The 20,533-nt window shown below is 35.7% G+C and overlaps 1 protein-coding gene across 1 annotated transcript; it reads right to left on the reverse strand.

Annotated features, from left to right (window-relative positions):
• Positions 1 to 2,102: 2,102 nt before the first annotated feature.
• On the reverse strand, positions 2,103 to 4,922 carry LOC136217807 (heparanase-like protein 1). The gene is made up of 7 exons (XM_066004469.1): positions 4,180 to 4,922; positions 3,911 to 4,103; positions 3,663 to 3,817; positions 3,162 to 3,585; positions 2,943 to 3,068; positions 2,768 to 2,867; positions 2,103 to 2,665 (listed from the first exon to the last, which is right to left on the reverse strand). Exons 1-7 carry the CDS (start codon positions 4,442 to 4,444, stop codon positions 2,327 to 2,329), a joined length of 1,602 nt encoding a protein of 533 aa, XP_065860541.1. The 5' UTR covers positions 4,445 to 4,922; the 3' UTR covers positions 2,103 to 2,326.
• Positions 4,923 to 20,533: the final 15,611 nt, after the last annotated feature.

Consider the following 20,533-nt stretch of genomic DNA (forward strand, 5'->3'; position numbering starts at 1 on the left):
AACCGATAAAGATTCCGGCCTCTTTGGCCACTCGACTCCCTCGAATCGACGACCATCAATATTAGTAACCCCAGCGGCACGAGTCCATACCCTCTGGCGCATTTCCTCGTAGATCGAGGCCAGGGGGCGCTCTTCGGTAATCAAGCCCTCTGGTACCACCACCACTACCTCAAGAACTCCAGCGGCAACTCCCCCTAATGGCCGCTCAACGTTAGGCGGCACACGCTCTAGGATTTTCTTCCTCTTTATCGCCGCAGAGGCACTCTCCTCTCCTGCGTTCGGTCGCCTTTTCCGTTTTACGACCCGAGTTCGCGAAGCGGCCCAACAGCGTAAAGTCACCCGGCGTGACGGGCGGCAGTCTTTTTAGGGCTCCCCATGAAGAACCCTCTGACATACTCCCCTCCCCAGAATAAAACAAAGAAAAAGAGCTAAAGAAAGGAGAGTTTAGGGGTACAACTGACCTCGCAAACGGATACGAATAGCGTCGTAAGGAAGAGTCAGCAAAGCTCCGTCAACTAATATATCCGCTACCCAGGACGAGCAACTAGAATGAGAAACACCGACTTCAACCGTAGCACAGGGACGGTACAGAGGCAAAGAGCAAAACAATTTCTGGCAAAGTAAACCGAAAAAGAGGGTTCACCCCTGCATTTTATAGACAGCCAAAAGACGGAGGCGCCGGCAGGGCACGGTGTCCAAGGTATCTTTTACGGCGCATGCAGAGGCATTTAATGGGGAGGCAATTAATGATGCACTAGTACCCACAACGCATGCGCGGTTTTCTGAACGGTCTCAGGAAGATAAACGGGTACCTTGACACCCAGCTGTCCACCACTTGTTCAAAGAAGGCCAAAGTCCTTTCGAGCTACTACCTCCTCGCATACAATACTCGGCTGATTTGGCCGGGGGGGACTACTTGATTCGGATTACCACACTAAGGCCCAAGGGCGGCCCATCATGCGATCAAGTGGCAGATGGCCCCCAGGCCCAGGACTGTCCGATATAAATAACCCATTCAAGGAGGAAGGGACGGGTAACTCTTTCTTACTTTCTCTACTTCATTCACACTAGCCTAGAAAGCTCTCTAAGAATAACTAATTGTCTTAATCTTCGGAGTATCCGCATGGACCGATCCCCGCGCAGAGCCGGCCCACGAGAAGGCAATATCTCCCCGACGGAGCCCCGGATCACTATTCCGCATTCCCAGATTAGTTTCTAAAGATGAGACTTGAAAAGTGTATAACAAATAACGTTTGGGAGGTTATTCCTATTTTTAACTGGCCCAAATTGGGACTGAATTTTTTTTATAACAAAATAGAGGTTATTCCTATATAGAATATTCCTATATAGAGGTTTTACTGTATATATATAATCATTATAAACCGTAAATATTTGAAATATTGGATTAATTTTTTATGTCATTATCTAATTGTGAGAAAAACAAAGTAATGGCTACTTTATAAAAAAAAAACAAAGTAATCATAACTTGCACCTTCTATAAATATTATATAAAAATTATTTTATCATTTCAATATTCATAATGTTTGATTAATATTTAAATATTTAATAAAATAAAATTTAAAACTTTAAAAAATTCTATAATAACCATTTTATTTTACTTATATGTTAATAATAATACTAATTATTTAGTAGCTTCAAAAAAATACTAATTATTTAGTTTTTTTTTAAACAACTAATTATTTAGTTTTAAAAAATATGTATTTTATATTTTTTAGTTTTTATGTACATTGAATTATTATATTTTTAATTCATTAATTAATTTATAAATTTAATATTTTTAATTTTATTTATATAACTTTTATAAGTTAAAATGTGGATAAAATATTATTTTTCACATTATTTTTTTAATACCGGTTGAACCTCGATTGAACATCTAACCCTTAACCCTTTATCTTTTCCGATTATTTGACCGGTGCGGCTTCGATAACATGATAATATTTGTATATAATTACTTTACATTAACAAATTATTTAAAAAGTGAATGTAGAATACGTGCATTGCACTGAGTTTCAAGTGCGGATTATCTATTTCAATTAGATTTGATATAGATAAAATAATCAAGTGACCAAAAATAACATGTTATCCTATTAAACTTGTCGCTGAAGAAAATCGCAATTGAACAAAACAAAATCAAACGAATTCTTATTTATTGGTATATGTACATAGGAGATCAAGTTGATCCTGAAATTAATCTACCCTCTAACTGATTATAAGTTGATTTGGAATAAACTAATAGTACAAAAGAAAGGAGGGAAGCTAGCTAGCCTAACGAATTACCTAAACAAATCAGGCAGGGGCCTTGAAATCAGGGATGAGCACAGGCAGGAGCCTTGAAATCAGGGATGACAGCATATACAACGGAATAAGGAGGAACAGAAATAGGTGACCATGGATCAACCAGCTGTGGATTCATCTGCGGAATCTCAAGTGATCTGGTGAGTCTCAAGATTCTTCCGTTGAGTAGCATCACATCGCTCTGAATATTCCCTCGCAGTGGTGTTAAATGGTACTCTTGCCTTGGTTTGGTCCCTGCATTGCTGTACCCAAAACTGTAGCTGCCTGTGTTTGGATTATCATCCTCCTTTACTGTTACCGTGAAGGTGGTCTGGTTCGACATGTTTATCAGAAGCACTGCTATTCCAGGCTGCATTAAATTTCCACATTCCACAGACAAGCACAATATCCTAATTAGCATTTGAAATTGGAGGCCATATATATACACACACAATGGGTTAGACAGGCATACCTTCTTCTTAGAGCAATGGGAATATGCTCTTAGATAGGGAGAAGTATTGTGAGTGGTTGCTAACACCTCTTTCCCCATTAGCCGATGCCATAGAAGTGCACTGTTTCATCAATTAATCAATACTCATTTACTAAAATTAAACATGGATTAGACCTGTATTAGTATTAGAATTTACCTGTAATAGTCTGGATTAGGCAGGAATGTAGTGGTATTAAGGAGACCATAGTTTCCACCAATAAGTGTTTGTCTGCAATAAACCTTATGGTTGAATGCTGCTGTCATCCCCAATTGGTCCAAGTACCTTTATTTTCACCCATCAATATCAATATCATTAATTGTTCCAAATAGCTTTCTTTAATTAAATTTCATTTAGGAAGAAGAAAAGAAAGAATACCAAAAACCATTAGCAAAGGTATGGGAAACATCTTTGCCACCACTGTTATAAGCACCACCAGATTCCCCAACCCAAGGAGAAGTCCATGCTGCAAACTTATTTACACTGTTTGACACATCTCTGAATGTTTGTGCTACTTGATCCAATATGTATGGGTCCTGAATCTTCTTTATCAGATTCTTATCCCTACCTGCCCCAAGATTGTAAATATGGTGGGTGACCCCATTAAGAACATTTGGTCCAGTCGCCTCAAGGAACGCATTGAACCATCTTTTGTTGTAAAACCCAGCCGGACCCAATACTCCTGGTGTTGAATTTGAATTTCCATACAGATGGGAGACTAATTTCTTTAGTTCCATTATGTCTTTCGCATAATCAACCGCCTCTATTTTTGCCGATACTCCAGTTCCACATAACTCATTCCCTACAGTATATATAGTATTTACATTAACATGCATGCTTAATCAAAATTAACTCTGAATATACGGATTAATTAATTACCTAGTTCATAGGAATCAATATTGTATCCCTTTGAAATAGTATACCGCATGAGGTTGCGAGCATTATTTGGGTTCCATCTGCCTACCCACAACATTGAATCATATTTCGACTTTCTCTTCCCGTATAGAGCATTCAAACTGAAAGTAATTTTAGCTCTGCATGCCATATACGAAAACAAATTAACGTTATCCTACTAAAAGAATACTCAAACAGAAAAAATGAATAAATGCATATATAGTATAGTATACCCTGTTTTATTAAAGAATGTATTAAGTTGATCCCATCTGTCCATCGTAAGAGTTCCTCTGGTAAACCCAAACAAAAACCCATTTTTATTTCTTCTTTTGAAGTGAGGGAATTTCTTGATGGAACTATTCCCTACTTTATACAGCACTTGATCTTGCAAAGACCCTCCAACTCTCAGTCTCAACGGATTAAATGCTGCCAAACCCAACAACGTACTTGTTAAGTAAATATTAAATTACAAAATTGTATTTAGAATAAGTAAAAAACGTACCCTTGATTGCATTAGCTAAGATCTTGTTTTGCAAATCCAAATTAAGAATGCCAGAAAGACCCCATGGACACTGTCCGTAATCACATTTAGCACTTGGCCACCAATCCAAAGTTGCGCATATGAAATTATCATCTGTGTTTGAGATTGAAGTCAGCCCTCTTACGGTAACTATCGTATCCTCCGCACTTGTTTTATAAGCACAATAACTACACACTATTAGAACCATCAAAACAAAGTTCTCTCGTAACCTCAACTGATTCGCCATTGCTAACTATGAATCTGATTTGATATGATTCGATTTTAGAGTGATCTGTAGATACTCCCTCTGGCTCTATATATACAACTACTATAATTTTATCTATTATCTTCTGTTTTAGTTTACTACTACTAGAGTATGCGTAATTGACCAAATCTAAACTAAGAATATTTTACCCGTCACCAAATCTAATTGTTAATCCATAATCAAATCTAATTGTTAATAATATCTGAAGTAATTAAGATAGTGCTCAACTGCTCATCCATATTGATCTCCAACCCTAGCTCAACTAGGATATAATCCTAAATCTTCTGTTTTAGGGATAATTGACCAAATCTAAACAGACTAACTAAGAATATTTTGTTTAAAACTACCCAATCTCCCATATCATCTCAACTAAGATACAATCCATGATAGGATAAAATCTCAATTTATCTCCTAAAAATCTAGTGTATTTCAATGACTAGTAAGAAAAAAATCGAATAACAATATAATGTTTACTCAGAACTAGTAAACATGCCGAAAAAGAATAAAACACTGTTGACTATATCAAACGTAAGAAAAAGAAAGTTACCTCAACAAGAGAGTCCAGCCCCGGTATATATATATATATATATATATATATATATATATGGTGTCACTCAGAGGCGGAGGCAAGGGGGCTTGGAGTTCCGGAGCACCCCCAGCAAGACGGAGAAGGCCCATCGCTGCGGCAACTTAATTGGTTTTGGATTTGAGGGTGAGATCTGGCATGAAGAGAAATTAAATCAGAGAGAATCCAGATGTTAGGTGGGGGAAATATCAATATGGGAAGAAGAAGATGGGATGGGATAGGATAGGATTCAAAGAGAGAGGGAGAGTGAGGAAATGGCACGTGAGATTTTGAATAATAAAAGAGGGTTGGAAATGTCACGTGAGATTTCGAATAATAAAACTCAGAAAAACTGAATACCAAAAATAATGAATTGGAAATTCGAATACAGCACATTCAGTATGTTCAATTTCATCAAACCATACAATTTTCATTTACATGGTGGATATCCTCAAAAGTGATTTTATTAAAACAAATTATAAATCTAACTATAAATGATGCATGCTGCAATATTGCGGTAGAGAATTTGACGCAATAAAAATAGTGTTATGCGTTATATTTATGAAAATATTATTATTGTCAGTGGTGGCCGAATTTAAACGTGGTGCGTAAAAAAAAATCAGTATATATATATATACGTGTTATAATTAAGCTATATGCAACTTTTCAAAAAAAAAAAATTTGTGTCTAATAGAAAAAAACGGATTTAGAAACAACCTAATAGGCAAAAAAAAAAGAAATTTTAGAATTTTGGATTTAGATATTGACCTAATAGACAAACAAAAAAATTGAAATTTTAGATTTAGAGATGACGCCGATTTTTTTTAGAATTTTGGATTTAGAGAGAGCTAAACAGGACCTAGACCAATTTTGGGTGCTAATTCAACACCCGATAATTATTTTTTGGAAACAGGGGACCGGAACCACCACAACCTCAAATTTTGTGGAGACAGAGGGGCCGAAATTACTCATGGTCATGGTGGTTCTGGCGGCCAAAGAGGCCCGAGGCCTCTGGCTCCCTGTCTCCGCCCCTGATTATTGTGTTAAAACGTTCCGCCAAAAATCAATATCCTAATTCTAATTATTTTATTTATGTAAAATGAAATTTCATAAAATTGTGATAAAATTTTGTAAACATACACATCTATCGTAACATAACTTTATATCAATCTATCAGATATAAAAATAAGATTGACTACATCACGAGTCCCCTTAACTTGATAAAAAAAATATGATTAGTGACATCAAATTCCCCTTTTGTTTAACGTGTGTAGATATCCATTTTAAATTTTACATATCCATTTTTTTTCAGGACAAATGTTAAATTTTACTTATCTTTTGTTTTTCAGGACAAATGTTAAATTTTACATATCCTCTTAATGTAAAACGATTCGAGTACTCTTAAGCCCAATTTATTATATTGGGATATGTATGTTAATAATATTGAGTTGTATTCAAAATGTGAGTTACTAGAATTAAGATATAATTGTTTCAAAAAAAAAATTAAGATATAATTCTAAATTATTGTGAATTTTATTTGATATATGTTTATGTTATTTCAAGTAAAAACGAATTCGATTTGATTCAAATTATAATTTGTTAATCCAATTTGAACGTTATTTCATCGGATTAATATTTCAGTTTTTAAAACTAATTCGTTCTAAACTATGTTTAGAAGTGGTTATAATCTAAGTTGTTGTAAATTATAATATAAAATTTAACTTCAATTGAAATTGATATATATTATACTTTACATTTAGAATATGATTATGCTTTCTAAAAGCGTTAATTTATAACAAATAATTTGAAATTTGAAACATAAATGATTAAATAATAACCGACCACTTAAATTTGAACTTTTTATTAATACTAAATAACACATTTTCAAGTAAATATTTTTGTTTTGATGATTATGGGCGGACGGCAACAACATCGATTTGGTGGAATGTTGTTTCAGATTTTTGTGGATCGGTCTTTTTTCATGATCGTGTAGGACGTTGCGTTTATCGCTTTTCCTAATTCTTTGGCTTCATTTTATTCTTTATTCTTTTTATATTATGATATTTATTTACTCTTTTAATAAATTTGGTCCGGGGCTTTTTTAGGTCTGTGGTGGGATGCCATCATAGCTGGAATGTTCGCCGCTAACCAATCTTTAATATAAAAAAAAGTAAATATTTTTGTTTTGATAGCAGAAAAATAAAGGTTTTAGTTGTGCCGGGAGGAAAAACTGTTTACTGTTTGACGTTCTGAATCCTTCGCTAAGACGATAACCGACGCTTGCCCCTTCCAAAAAGCTGGCTCAAGGTTCACATTTGATCCAGAAGTCTTAGCAAATAGGTAACATTTTCAGTTTTATTGGGTCCAATTAACACCAGGCCCATCAGCCCAAATAGATTCAAAGTTCAACATAGATCGATACCATTTCAACTTGGGTGAAAACTCATCCCACATTTGGTCAAACAATTTGGATTTGGGTCGATATCTCAAAGCATGTCAAAATCAATTTCAGTTCAGGTCTGGATCCACATCTCAAAGCGGGTCAAAATCCATTTCAAATGGGGTCTAGGTCTACATCTCAAAAGGGTTAGAATCCATTTCAATTCGGATCAAAGGTCCACAAGTCAAACGGGTTAGAACGACCATATGAAAATGGGTCAGACCAACCCATTTTCACCTTAATTGTTCAAAGAAAACAGCTGTGAACTTAGCAAAATATCAAACACACCACATCAACAAAAAAGACCTTTTTTTATCTTTTTAGTTTACTATAACGGGGTGTTTGTTAGAGGGGATAAAGACACGGGGTTTGGGATACTAAGACGAGTTATCATATATTTGTTTTATAGATAAGTTAGGGAGATAAGAGAGGGATATGACTCTTATCCCTCAAATCCTATACCCAATAGGGGGTGGTATAAGGAGGTGGGATAATCTTCTGCGATTTATTTGGATGAAAAAGTTCATCTTATCCCTCAAATTAATGTTATATAGTTTAAATAAGGTTAAAATAGTAAAATGTATTATTTTATCTATATCCTTATCCCACATATCAAACATTTAATAATTCTCAACTGTCATATTTTTATACTTATCCTAACCATTTGTCCTTATCCCTAACCTAATATTTATCCTTATCCCTATCCCAATAGAATACCAAATGCCCCGTAAATACAAATAGATTAGAGGGGTCAACAAAAGAAATAAGAGAAGAAAGGCTCGATACACGGAGATCAAAAAGAGAGAGAAAAACTTCTGTAAAAGATTCAGAGATAGTCCAAGATAGCATTGATATAGGAGTCTGTTTGGTTCAGATTTCGGAATCGGAATTGGAATCGGAATCGGAATGCATCAGAATCAGAATCAATGTTTATTTCTTTTGTTTGGTTCATTCTGGAATCGGAATCTGTTTCTCTTTGAAGAGTTTGCTTCACTAATGATCGGAATTGGAATCAATACCAAATTTAATAAATATTTTTTTTAATTAATCACTAATTATTATAATTCATTCAATAATAAAAGAATAAGTTCGTTTAATCATCTTAAATGGAGATGTTGAAGAAACAAGAAGGAAAAAAAAAAATAAATACAAAATGTTTTGTAAAAGTAATTTTCATCATTGTTAAATTTGTTTGTTACTGAAAATTAAGAATTAATTAGAAGACTTGTCATATGAGGCTTAGAAACCTTTGAATTTTGTTGATTTATGCATAAAGAATGATTGATGATTGTTCTTGTTTTAGTTGAAAATCTTGTCTTTTTCGTGAAACCCATAGCAAAAGTAAGAAAAAAACCATATTCCCATTTATGTGAGAGATGAAATTGCAACAGATCAAGGAGAGATCAATGAGAGAACGTGAAAATGGTGAGAGAACGGGACAATTTCATTCCACTTAGGAATCAAAGTGATTAACAAAGGTTAAAGGGGTAATCACTAATTCCTCATTTATGGGAATGGGATTCCAATTCCATATGTTATTTAATTTAACCAAACAACTGCAAGTGCAATGGTAATATCCTCATTCCCATTCCGATTCCCAGATACATTTTATTCAACCAAACACCCCTTGGGTTTAACGTTTAAAAAATGTATCAATTTAGACATCAATAACGGATTGGACACGTCATTCTTATTACTCCGTTAAGTTCTTATTTCTCCCTCCACATACAATTGAAATAACTTAACGGAGTAATATGAATGACGTGTCTCGTTCCGTTATTGAGGTCTAAATTGGTACATTTTTTAAACGTAAAGTCTACATTGATGTTATTTTGTACGTGGAGCCTAAATTGATACTTCCTATAAACCTATTTTGTTACTTTATCCCGTATTTATTATACCAACCATATATGTATCTCATTTATTGTCTGTAAAACTATTTTTAGTTTTAGAGATTTTTCTAAGCTCATAAATGAAATCTTAAATCAAAACAAGATTAATTTTCACAAAACACAAAGTTCCAATTCATATTTTTTATACTAAAATGTCATCGCACATCCAGAAAAATAGAATCGGTTGCATTAAAAAGTTTAAAAGCAAGATAAAAAAGCATCCGTATAAAGCAAAATAGGTACGAATCTTTATTTTTAGTTTCAAAAGGTCATGCTTTCCATCATTGCCTCAAAATAAAAATCTTTTACTAACATTCCAGATTAGGGGTTCTAAATGATCTAAGTTTTAAATTGATTGAGATGGAACCTCAAAACCCGAGAATTTTTATGTAGATCGGGTGTAATGGACCCAATCAATGAAAATGAGAAGTATGCTACTCAATGGAAGTTGATTGATGTAAAACAAAGTGTACAATTGTCATGTTTCTATTAACCAGGTCCATAGTAGAATTTCCTTCAAAACCCATAAATAGACTATAAAGCAAAAAAAAGGGACTTATTCTTTTGTTTTTCTATTTTCATTTTAAAAAAATACAACAAGCATGTCAACATATCCACGACTCTCAAGCAAAAACAACGTTCACAAGGACCCAAATAGAAGTCCATTTACAATAAAATACCCACAAAATTAGCATCTCTAGAACCTCCAAAATTCCAACCAAAAAGAAAAAAATTATCATCCGAAAGAGTTTTCCTCTCAAAAGGAAAAACATGCAAATCACCAAAGAGAGATTCCTCGAAACTCTCTGGTTATCAAAATTCTTGAATTAAGAACACATGAAAATCCAAATAATAAGGATCAATTTAAGAATTGGAAAGAGTATCTAACAACTTACTTTACACAACATAACAGATCTATTATTTATAACAAATAAAATAATCATTGATTAAATATAAAAAAAAAATATCTAAAACTACTACCAACTAAACTAACTACCCTTATCTTTATAAACTTTACATAATTATATAAATATATATAGATATTATCCGGTATTCCCCTTTAAGCTTGCGAGTACAAAGTAAACAATCCTAAATTATGCAGTAAATCCTAAAAATGAGGTTTTACTATAGGTTTAAGAATGTCAGCCAACTACGTGTAATAACTAGTAAGAGATGAACCACTCCTCCTTTGACTTTATCTCAGATAAAATGGCAATCTAACTCTATGTGTTTTCTCCTTTCATAAAAATAAGGATTTCGTGTTATGTAAATAGTATATTGATTGTCACAATAGAGAGAAACTGCTCATTTATATGTGATACCAATGAAATCAAACATAAATAGAAACATTGCACTTCACATGTTGTCAATGCCAAAGCTCGACAGTCTGCCTCATCAAAACTTCTTGCAACAGTTTATCGTCTCTTACTCCTCCAAGATATTAATGAACTTTCAAGGAACACAGTAAAGGCTGTAACTGACCTTCTTGTGTCTATACAACTATCCCAATCAGAATTAGTAAAAGCGCTGAATTGCAGTTGAGAATCGTTAGGATAAAACAGACCCTGAGCAAGCATTTTCTTTAAGTATCGCAGAATCCTATCAATGCATGCTCATGGATATTTGTTGGTGAGTTAAGAAATTGACTTAAACAATTAACTGAAAAGGATATAGTTGGCCTTGTGTTTGCTAAGCAGATAAACCTTCCCAAAAGCCTTTTGTAGGTTTACAATATATTTTACTGACTGGTCCATTGGTGTATCAGTAGGTTTGCAACTTAAAAAACTTGTTTCAGTAAGTAAATCTTTGTATATATTTCCTTTGACAAAGAGAAATACCTTTGGTACTTTTAGCAATTTCTAAACCAAGAAATTTTTTTAAAGTACAAAGATCCTTGATCATAAACTTGCCATCCAAATATTGCTTAATGATATCGATCTCATGCATATCATTACCAGTTAATATAATATCATCTACATATATTAATAACAAAGTTAAAGAGTTTTCTATTCGTTTAATATATAAAGAATAATCAAAAGGACATTTTATATACTAACAATCAGTTAAAGCCTTTGCAAGTTTAGAGGAGCATTCTTTACTTGTTTGCCTTAACTCACACAGAGATTTAGTTAGTCTACATGCTTGATTAGGCTTATCTATTTGGAATCCTTGTGGCAGCTTTATATAGACCTCTTCATGCAAGTCACCAAGCAAAATGCATTATTTACATCTAATTGATAAAGAGCCCAATTTTTAATACTAGTTAAAGCTAAAACCGACATTACAGTTGACATTTTGACAACATGGGAGAAGGTATCTAAATAATTAATACCTTCATGTTGAGTGTAAGCCTTTGCTACTAATCGAGCTTTAAACCTTTCTACAGTTCCATCAGCTTTATACTTTATTCTAAAAACCCATCTACAATCTATAATTTGTTTTCATTCAGGTAAATTAGAGCGTCTCCAGTGGTCCATACTCACAACCACTCAATATACATGCCACATCATCTATTTAATAAACTTCATCTTATTAAACTATCTAACTCTAATAGTTAAACTTTATAACCACTCAATCATAATGGATCCACCAATTAATTAAACATATCAAATTATTTTAAAAATATATAAAAATAATCAAAAGCTTAATAAAACATTGAGTGGTTGATAAGTGCTCAATATATTAAACTCACTCCAATGGGAGAGAGTTTAATAAAAGAGTATAATGAGTGGTTCATTATACTCCATTAGAGATGCTCTTAGTTATCTGCCAATTGATTTCAATATCACAGCATCATGCCAACTTTTATCTTTAGTAGCTTCCTTAAAACTCTTAGGTTTTGTTTCCAAAGTAGTATTTGAAACATAAATCCTATGTGCAGGTGCAAGATTGTCATATCCTAAAATTGCAGATAAAGGATGCCTAATATTAGGATGGGGTAATATTTCTTCAAAATTATAAGTAGTACTCGATTGATTACAATGAAATTCCTTTAGATACTCGGGAGCTTTTTCATGCCTTAATCCCCTAGTAAATTCAGACCATTGAACTTGCAAAATTGGCATTGTAGATTCTCAAGGGGATTTTATAGGAGGGTCCGGGAGTTCCACCTCACTTAAAGGACCCTCCATTTAGGTTCTGACATCCGTCAATTTAAAGACCCATTTAATTCTTTTAATACCCAGCAGCAGGACACAAACACCTCATCATTACCGTCGTTCTTCCTTCATTGCCGCCCCTGATATCCATGCTGATCCAGTGTTTCCACTTATAGATTAGCAGTTCTGAAGGTGGAGATGTAAATATTTGGGTTTATTTAGAGAACTAGAAATACCATATTCTGTGATTAAATACCCATTCTTGGAAGATCCTAAAAGTCCCGAATCTTAGAAACCTCTCAGCGGATCCTTAATGCTTTGATTTGAATAGATTTTTTGGTTGTTATATTTTATGGAATATTGTAATTTTTGTTTTGGATCTTTTGAAATCAAATTCAATGTAAAATTTTCATCTTTTTCTTTTTCCTGCTAGAGATCGGCGGCATGAATTGAGCAAAAGTGAATTAAAGTTTTCCTAATTTAAGTATAGATTGATATAGTAATCAATACAAACACTTGGGTTTTAAATATACTGAAAATATAGAAAAAAAAATTCAGGTGAAAATAAAAATAAAAAGAACACAGCAAAAATCAAAATCAGAATGAAGATGATTCTAAATGATTGAGTCATTTAATTTGGTTTCTCAATGTAATCAAAATCAGGAATCATATTACCAAGACTACTTTGATGTCGAGGCTAAAAAATTCTTCCTTTATCCCCTTCACCATTGCAACTCATTGTTCGTTTCAGGTACCTGCAATCTAGACAGCAAGGCGGTGGAAATTGGCAGTGATGATAGGTGGAGAACGGGATTCTGTCTGCCTCTCTTTTGTTATGCAAAAGTGTTGTAAATTACGATGTTAATTGAATTTTTAATTAAAAGGTAGATTACAGGTGTTAGAAGATGAATGGAGGGTCCTTTAAGTGAGTTGGAACTCCCGGGCCCTACTATAAAATCTCATTCTCAAGACTAGGTGGAACACTAGGAGGAGCAGAATTGTGTAAAACTAGAGGAACATTGGTTGTTGGAACAATGAAACTAGACTCGATAACAGAACCACATGTTTGTTCAACTAGACAAGCATGAACATAAGACTGAAAATCAATATTAAGCATAATAGACGAGAAAGAATGATGTTTTTGCAAATATGGAAAAGTAAATTCATGAAGATACATCACAAGAAACAATGTACTTCCTATAAGTTAAATCATACCACCTGTAGCCATTTGTATTTGTAGTAAATCCTATAAAAACACATGGATTAGAATTTGCATCAACTTTAGTTTGTTTTCATGCTGAAACTGTAGCAAAACTCAAGCAACCAAAAACTCTTAAAACACACTATAATCAGGTTGTCTATTATATAATTTTTGAAAAGGTGTTACCTTATCTAGTAAAGGAGTTGAGATAAGATTTATTAAATGCACAACATGAACAACACAGTCTGTCCAAAAATACAAAGGCAAATCAACTTGTAATTTTAATGATCTAACACATTAAGAATGCATTGATGCTTTCTCCAACAGTACTATTCTGTTGAGATGTATAAGGGCAACTTGTTTGATGAACTATGCTATTTTCATGATATAAATCATACAAGTGAGTATCACTTCTTATGGTTTTAACAAAAGCATTAAAATGTTGTTTTACATAAACCTCTAATGCCAAATGTTGCTTCAAACTCTACTTTAAGTTAAAACATCCATGTATATTGAATAAAGTCATTGACCATAGTTAAGAAGTACTTAAATCTTGTTTAATAAGTCTACATAGATCAACATGTACTAAATCAAAATAAGCTTTAAAAATATTTGTACTAACAGAAGAAAAATGGGATCTATTTGTTGAAACACCTTTCCACATGATTTTGATTTGACAAAATTATTTAAGTAATTAATAAAAAATATTCTAACACATTAAATTTAAATGCTTTGATTTATTCATACTAATTTGTTTGTTCAATGTTGAGTTTATTGATCTATAAGACATTAAGATTAAAAGTCTAAAAGCCCATAAGTGGAAGTCAAGCCCAAGTCAACACATCAAGACCTCACGGCCCAAGATTTCAAAACGCGGTCGTTTTGTACAAAGCACAAGCTCAGCTTGAAGAAGGATCAAGAAGCCTTCTCTCAATTGCTTCAAGATGAAGCTGCTGAGTGGAACGACAAGAAGTACAAGACAGCGACAGACAAGAACCAACTTCTAGATAAAGTATTTCTACTTTGGGTAAAGTTCAGAAGGCGCAGGAAGCTGTCTGGAAGACTTTGCCAAAAATGTCGAAACATTCTGTTTACTGGACGAAAAGCTGCCGAGCACTGCCACGGACAGAAGATGCAAGAATCTCATTGGCCAACGACACTGAGCATGTACTGAGTGACAACGACAGGAAGCCGTTTCCCTCCAACGGTTATTTCAAAATTCAAAATTACCGGTGCCTCAAGTGTCACTATAAATAGGCCTCTCATTTGCTTCATTCGATGCAGATCTTCAATTAGCCGAAACGCTGTCTAAATTCATACTTGAAGTTCTGTGAGAAAAGCAAAGCAAAAACCTTACACCAATTTCCAATTATTGTGTAAAAGTCTAGAGTGATTTTCAATCATCTAAAGTGTTTTAGCAATTGTTGTTTAGGACAAACACTTTATCATTTCTAGAAGAATAGAAAGGAGAGGCTGAGTACTCGGTTATAGTACTCAGCGGTAGATATAGGAGTGAGTAGAGGTATAGAGGAATGTACTCTTGTATACCCAGCTTCTATTGTAAAAGGTTTTGTGCTCTACCTTTAAAGAGCTCACTAGAGAATTCAAAAAGCTTGGACGAGTTCCGGGGACTGGACGTAGGCGGAGAGGCCGAACCAGGATATGTCTGCTAAGTAACATATTTATAACCCTTAAACTCCTTTATATATTGCTTGCTATAAAACTGACTAAGTAACGAACTCACGCTGAGTTGAGTGCGCTAAGAAGCTGAGTTCAGGAATAGACTCTAATAGCTATCTCTTGACTCAAGGAAAGAAACAGACTTAGTCACAAGGTGACTAAGCTTGTGTCTTAAAATTACTTAGCGCCGCTGTGTAAACCTTTTCTTAAGAAAAGAAGTCAGCCTAAACGGATAAAATTTTGAATAGTTCCTATCCCCCCCCCCTTTGGAACTAAACTTGTCACGTTATAAGGGACCAACAAGTGGTATCAGAGCTTAACAGCTCACTGAGCAAGATATAACTATCTTGAGCTGATCCCCACAATGGCTGAGAACAGCACTCGTTTCCTCCCAGGAAATCAGACAACTCAGATTTTACCTGAGGGACTGTCCATTACTCGGCCTCCTCTGTTCTTCGGGTCTAACTATACCTTTTGGAAGAACAGAATGAAAAATTTCATTCAGGCAACAAATATGAGTGCATGGCTTTCTATAGTCCAAGGCCCATTTGTTCCTGTTGAAACTATTGACGGCCAAACGGTTGTTAAAGCTGAGACTAAATGGACAGAGGATGATCTCAAGAAGCTACAAAATCAAGCTTCGGCTATAAACATGCTTCACTATGTGTTAGATGTTGTAGAGTACAACAAAATTTCAGGTTGTGAGTCAGCGCAGGAGATCTGGAAGAAACTGGAGGTCACCTACGAAGGAACCAACAAAGTTAAGGAGTCCAAGGTGAACCAGCACATGAGGTTGTACGAGCTGTTTAAAATTAATGATGATGAAGGAACCTCTGAGATGAGCGCAAGGTTCACAAACATTATCAACGAGCTCAAGAGACTTGGCAAGATCTTTACTGAGGAAGAGCAAGTCAAGAAGATACTGAGGAGTCTTCCTAAAAGCTGGTAAGCCAAGAAAACTGCTGTTGAGAAAGCTCAAGACTTAACCACCTACAAGTATGATGAACTCATTAGCTCGCTGCTGACCCATGAGATCTCGATGAAGAACTTTGAGGTGAAAGAAAAGTCTGAAGACAAGAAGCAAAAGTCTCTTGTCATGAAAGCTGACTCCACTGACGGGAGCTCAACAGACGATGAAGAGATGGCAATGTTCACTAGAAAGATGAAGAGGTTGTTCAGAAAGAATGATAAATATTCCAAGAAGCCTTACAAGAAGTTTGATAAGTACAAAGTTGAGTCCAACGACAGCAAGTACAAGAAGGACAGCTCAAAGCCAATCACATGCTTTGAATGTCATCAAACTGGCCATATCAAATCAAGCTGTCCTACCTTAAGGAAGGAAAAGAAGAACAGTAAGAAGGCAATGGTGGCAACCTAGAGTGATAGTGATGAGTCATCATCATCAGGAGACGATGCCACTGAGTCAGCAAAGATCTGCTTCATGGCAGATGAGCTTGCTGAGCCATGTGTTTCTGAGCATGTTGACCCCTCCGTTGCATCTGACGATGAGGCACACTCAACTGAGGTAATATCACTACACTTACTCAGAAATGAAATTATAAATTCCCTGAGTGACCTTTACACACTTGTCAAAAAGTGTAACAAGAAGGTTAGAGCACTCAGCAGGCGATGTGACGGGATTGAAGAGGTCAAACTGAGTGACCTTCGATATCTTCTCCAAGACAACTCAACTTTGCATAGTAACGTAGAAATTATGCAAAAGTTTGTCTCCGAGGTCCAATCTGATTCTAAGAAACTGAAAAAGGATGTCACATCTATTCAGAACCAACTCAAGGTTCCGAATAAAAGAAATATTCCTCTGAACACTCAGTATCGAAGTACTAGTCAGCAGAGATGGAATCCTCAGTGGAATGTCCAGTGTGACTTCTGTGGGAAGAAAGGACACACCACAAAGGTGTGCTGGCACGCTCAGCACTGGGGTGCTAACCAGTCAGTGAGATATCCTAAACGGAAGGTCAGCTGTGACTTCTGTGGTAAAAATGGACACACTGTCCAAGTGTGTCGTCATAAGATGAAATATGATGCTTTACCTGCTGAGCCTAACAAACAAGGACCCAAAAAGACTTGGGTACCTAAAGATAACTAGCTATATTGTAGGTGAGCCTGAGGTGTGCTGAGAAGTCAAAGATGTGGTATATTGACAGCGCATGCTCGAGGCATATGACTGGTGATGAAACTCAGTTCATCACATTTGTGCGTAAACGAGGTGGAAGTGTAAGTTTTGGAGACAATAAAAAGGGTAAGATAGTAGGGTCAGGAACCGTTGGTGGTAATCCTACTATTGAGTCAGTCTCCCTAGTCAGCGGACTCAAATATAACTTACTCAGCGTAGCTCAGCTATGTGACAATGGGAGAAAAGTTATATTTGATGACACTAGATGTAAAATATTCGAGGGTAAAACAAATGAGTTGATTTTAACTGCCTCTCGTATTGATAATGTCTTTATGCTGAACTTAGAAAAGAAGTTTTCAAAAACTGTATGCTTAGTGTCAAAGGAAGAAAATTCCTGGCTATGGTACAGGAGAATTGGTCATGTAAGCATGGACCTCCTGGCCAAATTAGCAAGAAAGCAATTAGTTGAGGGACTGCCAGAACTTAAGTTTGAAAAAGATCAATTATGCCACGCTTGTCAAGCTGGAAAACAAACCAAACAATCTTTTCATAGTAAAAACATTGTCTCAACTAAGCGTCCATTAGAGTTGCTACACTTGGATCTCTTCGGTCCAGTCCAGCCTCTGAGCTTGGGTGGTAGAAGATTTTCCTTGGTCATTGTAGATGACTTTTCTCGGTACACTTGGATCATCTTGCTGAGTAGCAAGGATGAAACCTTTGAGACGTTTTCAAATTTAGTAAGAAAACTTGAAAATGATAAAGACCTTAAGTTAGCTCACATCCGAAGTGATAATAGTGGAGAATTTAAGAACCAACAGTTTGTTGAATTCTGTGAAGCCAACGGCATTGACCATAACTTTTCTGCTCCTAGAACGCCTCAACAGAATGGGGTTGTTGAAAGGAAAAACAGAACCTTGGTTGAAATAGCCAGGACAATACTGAGTGAGCATAGGCTTCCGAAGTACTTTTGGGGAGAAGCTGTCAACACAGCATGCTACATACTTAACATGGCTCTAGTTAGACCCATATTAAAGAAGACCCCTTACGAACTTTGGAAAGGACGAAAGCCCAACATTGGATACTTTCGTGCCTTTGGTTGTAAATGTTTTATTCTAAATACCAAAGACAGCCTGGCTAAGTTTGACTCAAAAGATGATGAAGCTATCTTTTTAGGCTACTCAACAAACAGTAAAGCATACAGAGTTTTCAATAAACGAACTCAGGTCTTAGAAGAGTCAGTACACGTTGAGTTCGATGAAACTAACCCTGCAGTAAAAGATAAGCAGCTGTCTGAGGATGATCCTTACTCAGCACCAGCTGACCAAGAAACAGCCGCTGAGTCACTACCTCAAGGGCTGACCAAAGGTAAAAGCGAAACTCAAATTGTTTTCACTGACCAATCTACACCTGCAGAGATTGTTGAAACACAACCAGCTTAAGACATCAATCTTCCAAAAGAGATCAGAATACCAAGAGGACACTCAGAAAGTGCCATTCTTGATGCTGCTGAAAACACCCTGATGACAAGAAATCAACTCAGGAGATATCTCAGCAACGTAGCATTCGTCTCAATTCAGGAACCAAAGAACTTCGCTGAGGCTGAGTATGATGAGTTCTGGATGAATGCAATGCAAGAAGAACTTGATCAGTTCAGAAGAAATGAAGTATGTGACTTAGTGCCAAAACCAAAAAGCCAGAAGACCATAGGAACAAGATGGGTCTTTTGCAACAAGATGGATGAACAAGGGAACATGGTCAGGAACAAAGCAAGACTTGTAGCTCAGGGCTACAGTCAGTAAGAAGGTATTGACTACGGTGAGACCTTCGCCCCAGTGGCAAGGCTAGAGGCTATAAGAATTTTATGTGCTTATGCAAGTTATATGAACTTTAAATTGTTTCAAATGGATGTTAAGAGTGCATTCCTTAATGGAGTTATAAACGAGGAAATATATGTTAATCAGCCTCCAGGGTTTGAGGATCCCAAGTTCCCAAACCACGTTTATAAACTCAAAAAGGCTCTGTATGGTCTCAAGCAAGCACCACATGCTTGGTATGAGAGGCTGGCCAGTTTCCTGCTGACTAGAAATTATGTCAGAGCTAAATCTGATACAACCTTATTCATTAAGAGAAAGGGTAAAGATACCCTATTGGCTCAGAGATATGTTGATGACATTATTTTTGCTGCCACTAACGAGTCAATGTGCAAGGAATTTAGTAAGCGGATGCAGACTGAGTTTGAAATGTTAATGATGGGAGAACTCACCTTCTTCCTTGGACTTCAAATCAAACAAGGGAAAAATGGCATCTTCATCAATCAAACTAAGTATGCTAAGGAGATATTGAATAAGTATGAACTTGAAAATTGCAAGCCAATATCTACCCCTATGGGCACTGACACTGTCCTCTGCACTGACGAAAGTGGTAAGTCAGTAGACAGCAGATTATACCGAGGTATGATTGGTTCTCTACTTTACTTAACTGCTAGTAGGCCGGACATTCAGTTCTCAGTATGTTATTGTGCTAGATATCAATCTAACCCTAAGGAATCTCATTACATAGCTGTAAAAAGAATCCTTAGATATTTGCAAGGCTCAGTGAATGCAGGTTTGTGGTATCCCAATACTCATGATTTCACACTCATTAGATACACTGACGCTGACTACGGACGAGACAAGCTTGAACGAAAAAGCACCTCGGGAGGATGCCACTTCTTTGGAAGCTGTCTTGTGTCCTGGTTCAGTAAGAAGCAGGCGTCAGTAGCCCTGTCAACCACTGAAGCTGAGTACATTGCTGTTGGAAGCTGTGTTGCTCAAGTCCTATCGATTAAGCAACAGCTTGAAGATTATGGTGTTCAGACTAAAACAATTGAAGTCAAATGTGACAACAAGAGTGTCATTGACTTATCAAAGAACCCAATCCAGCACAGTAGGATGAAGCATGTCAGCATAAGACACCACTTCATCAGAGATCATGTACTCAAGAAAGAGATCAAGCTGACCTATGTCCCAACGGATGAGCAGCTTGCTGATATCTTCACAGAGCCACTAGCTCGTGAGCAATT

This window comes from Euphorbia lathyris, chromosome 2 (assembly GCF_963576675.1).
Source record: "Euphorbia lathyris chromosome 2, ddEupLath1.1, whole genome shotgun sequence".
In the NCBI taxonomy this organism is placed as follows: Eukaryota; Viridiplantae; Streptophyta; class Magnoliopsida; order Malpighiales; family Euphorbiaceae; genus Euphorbia; species Euphorbia lathyris.

Coding starts and splice junctions, on each gene's coding strand:
- LOC136217807 (XM_066004469.1), bottom strand. CDS start 4,444: ATGGCGAATCAGTTGAGGTTACGAGAGAACTTTGTTTTGATGGTTCTA. Junction 3,069..3,161: donor ACCTTTGCTAATGGTTTTTG/GTATTCTTTCTT, acceptor GTGAAAATAAAG/GTACTTGGACCAATTGGGGA. Junction 2,868..2,942: donor CCTAATCCAGACTATTACAG/GTAAATTCTAAT, acceptor TTGATGAAACAG/TGCACTTCTATGGCATCGGC.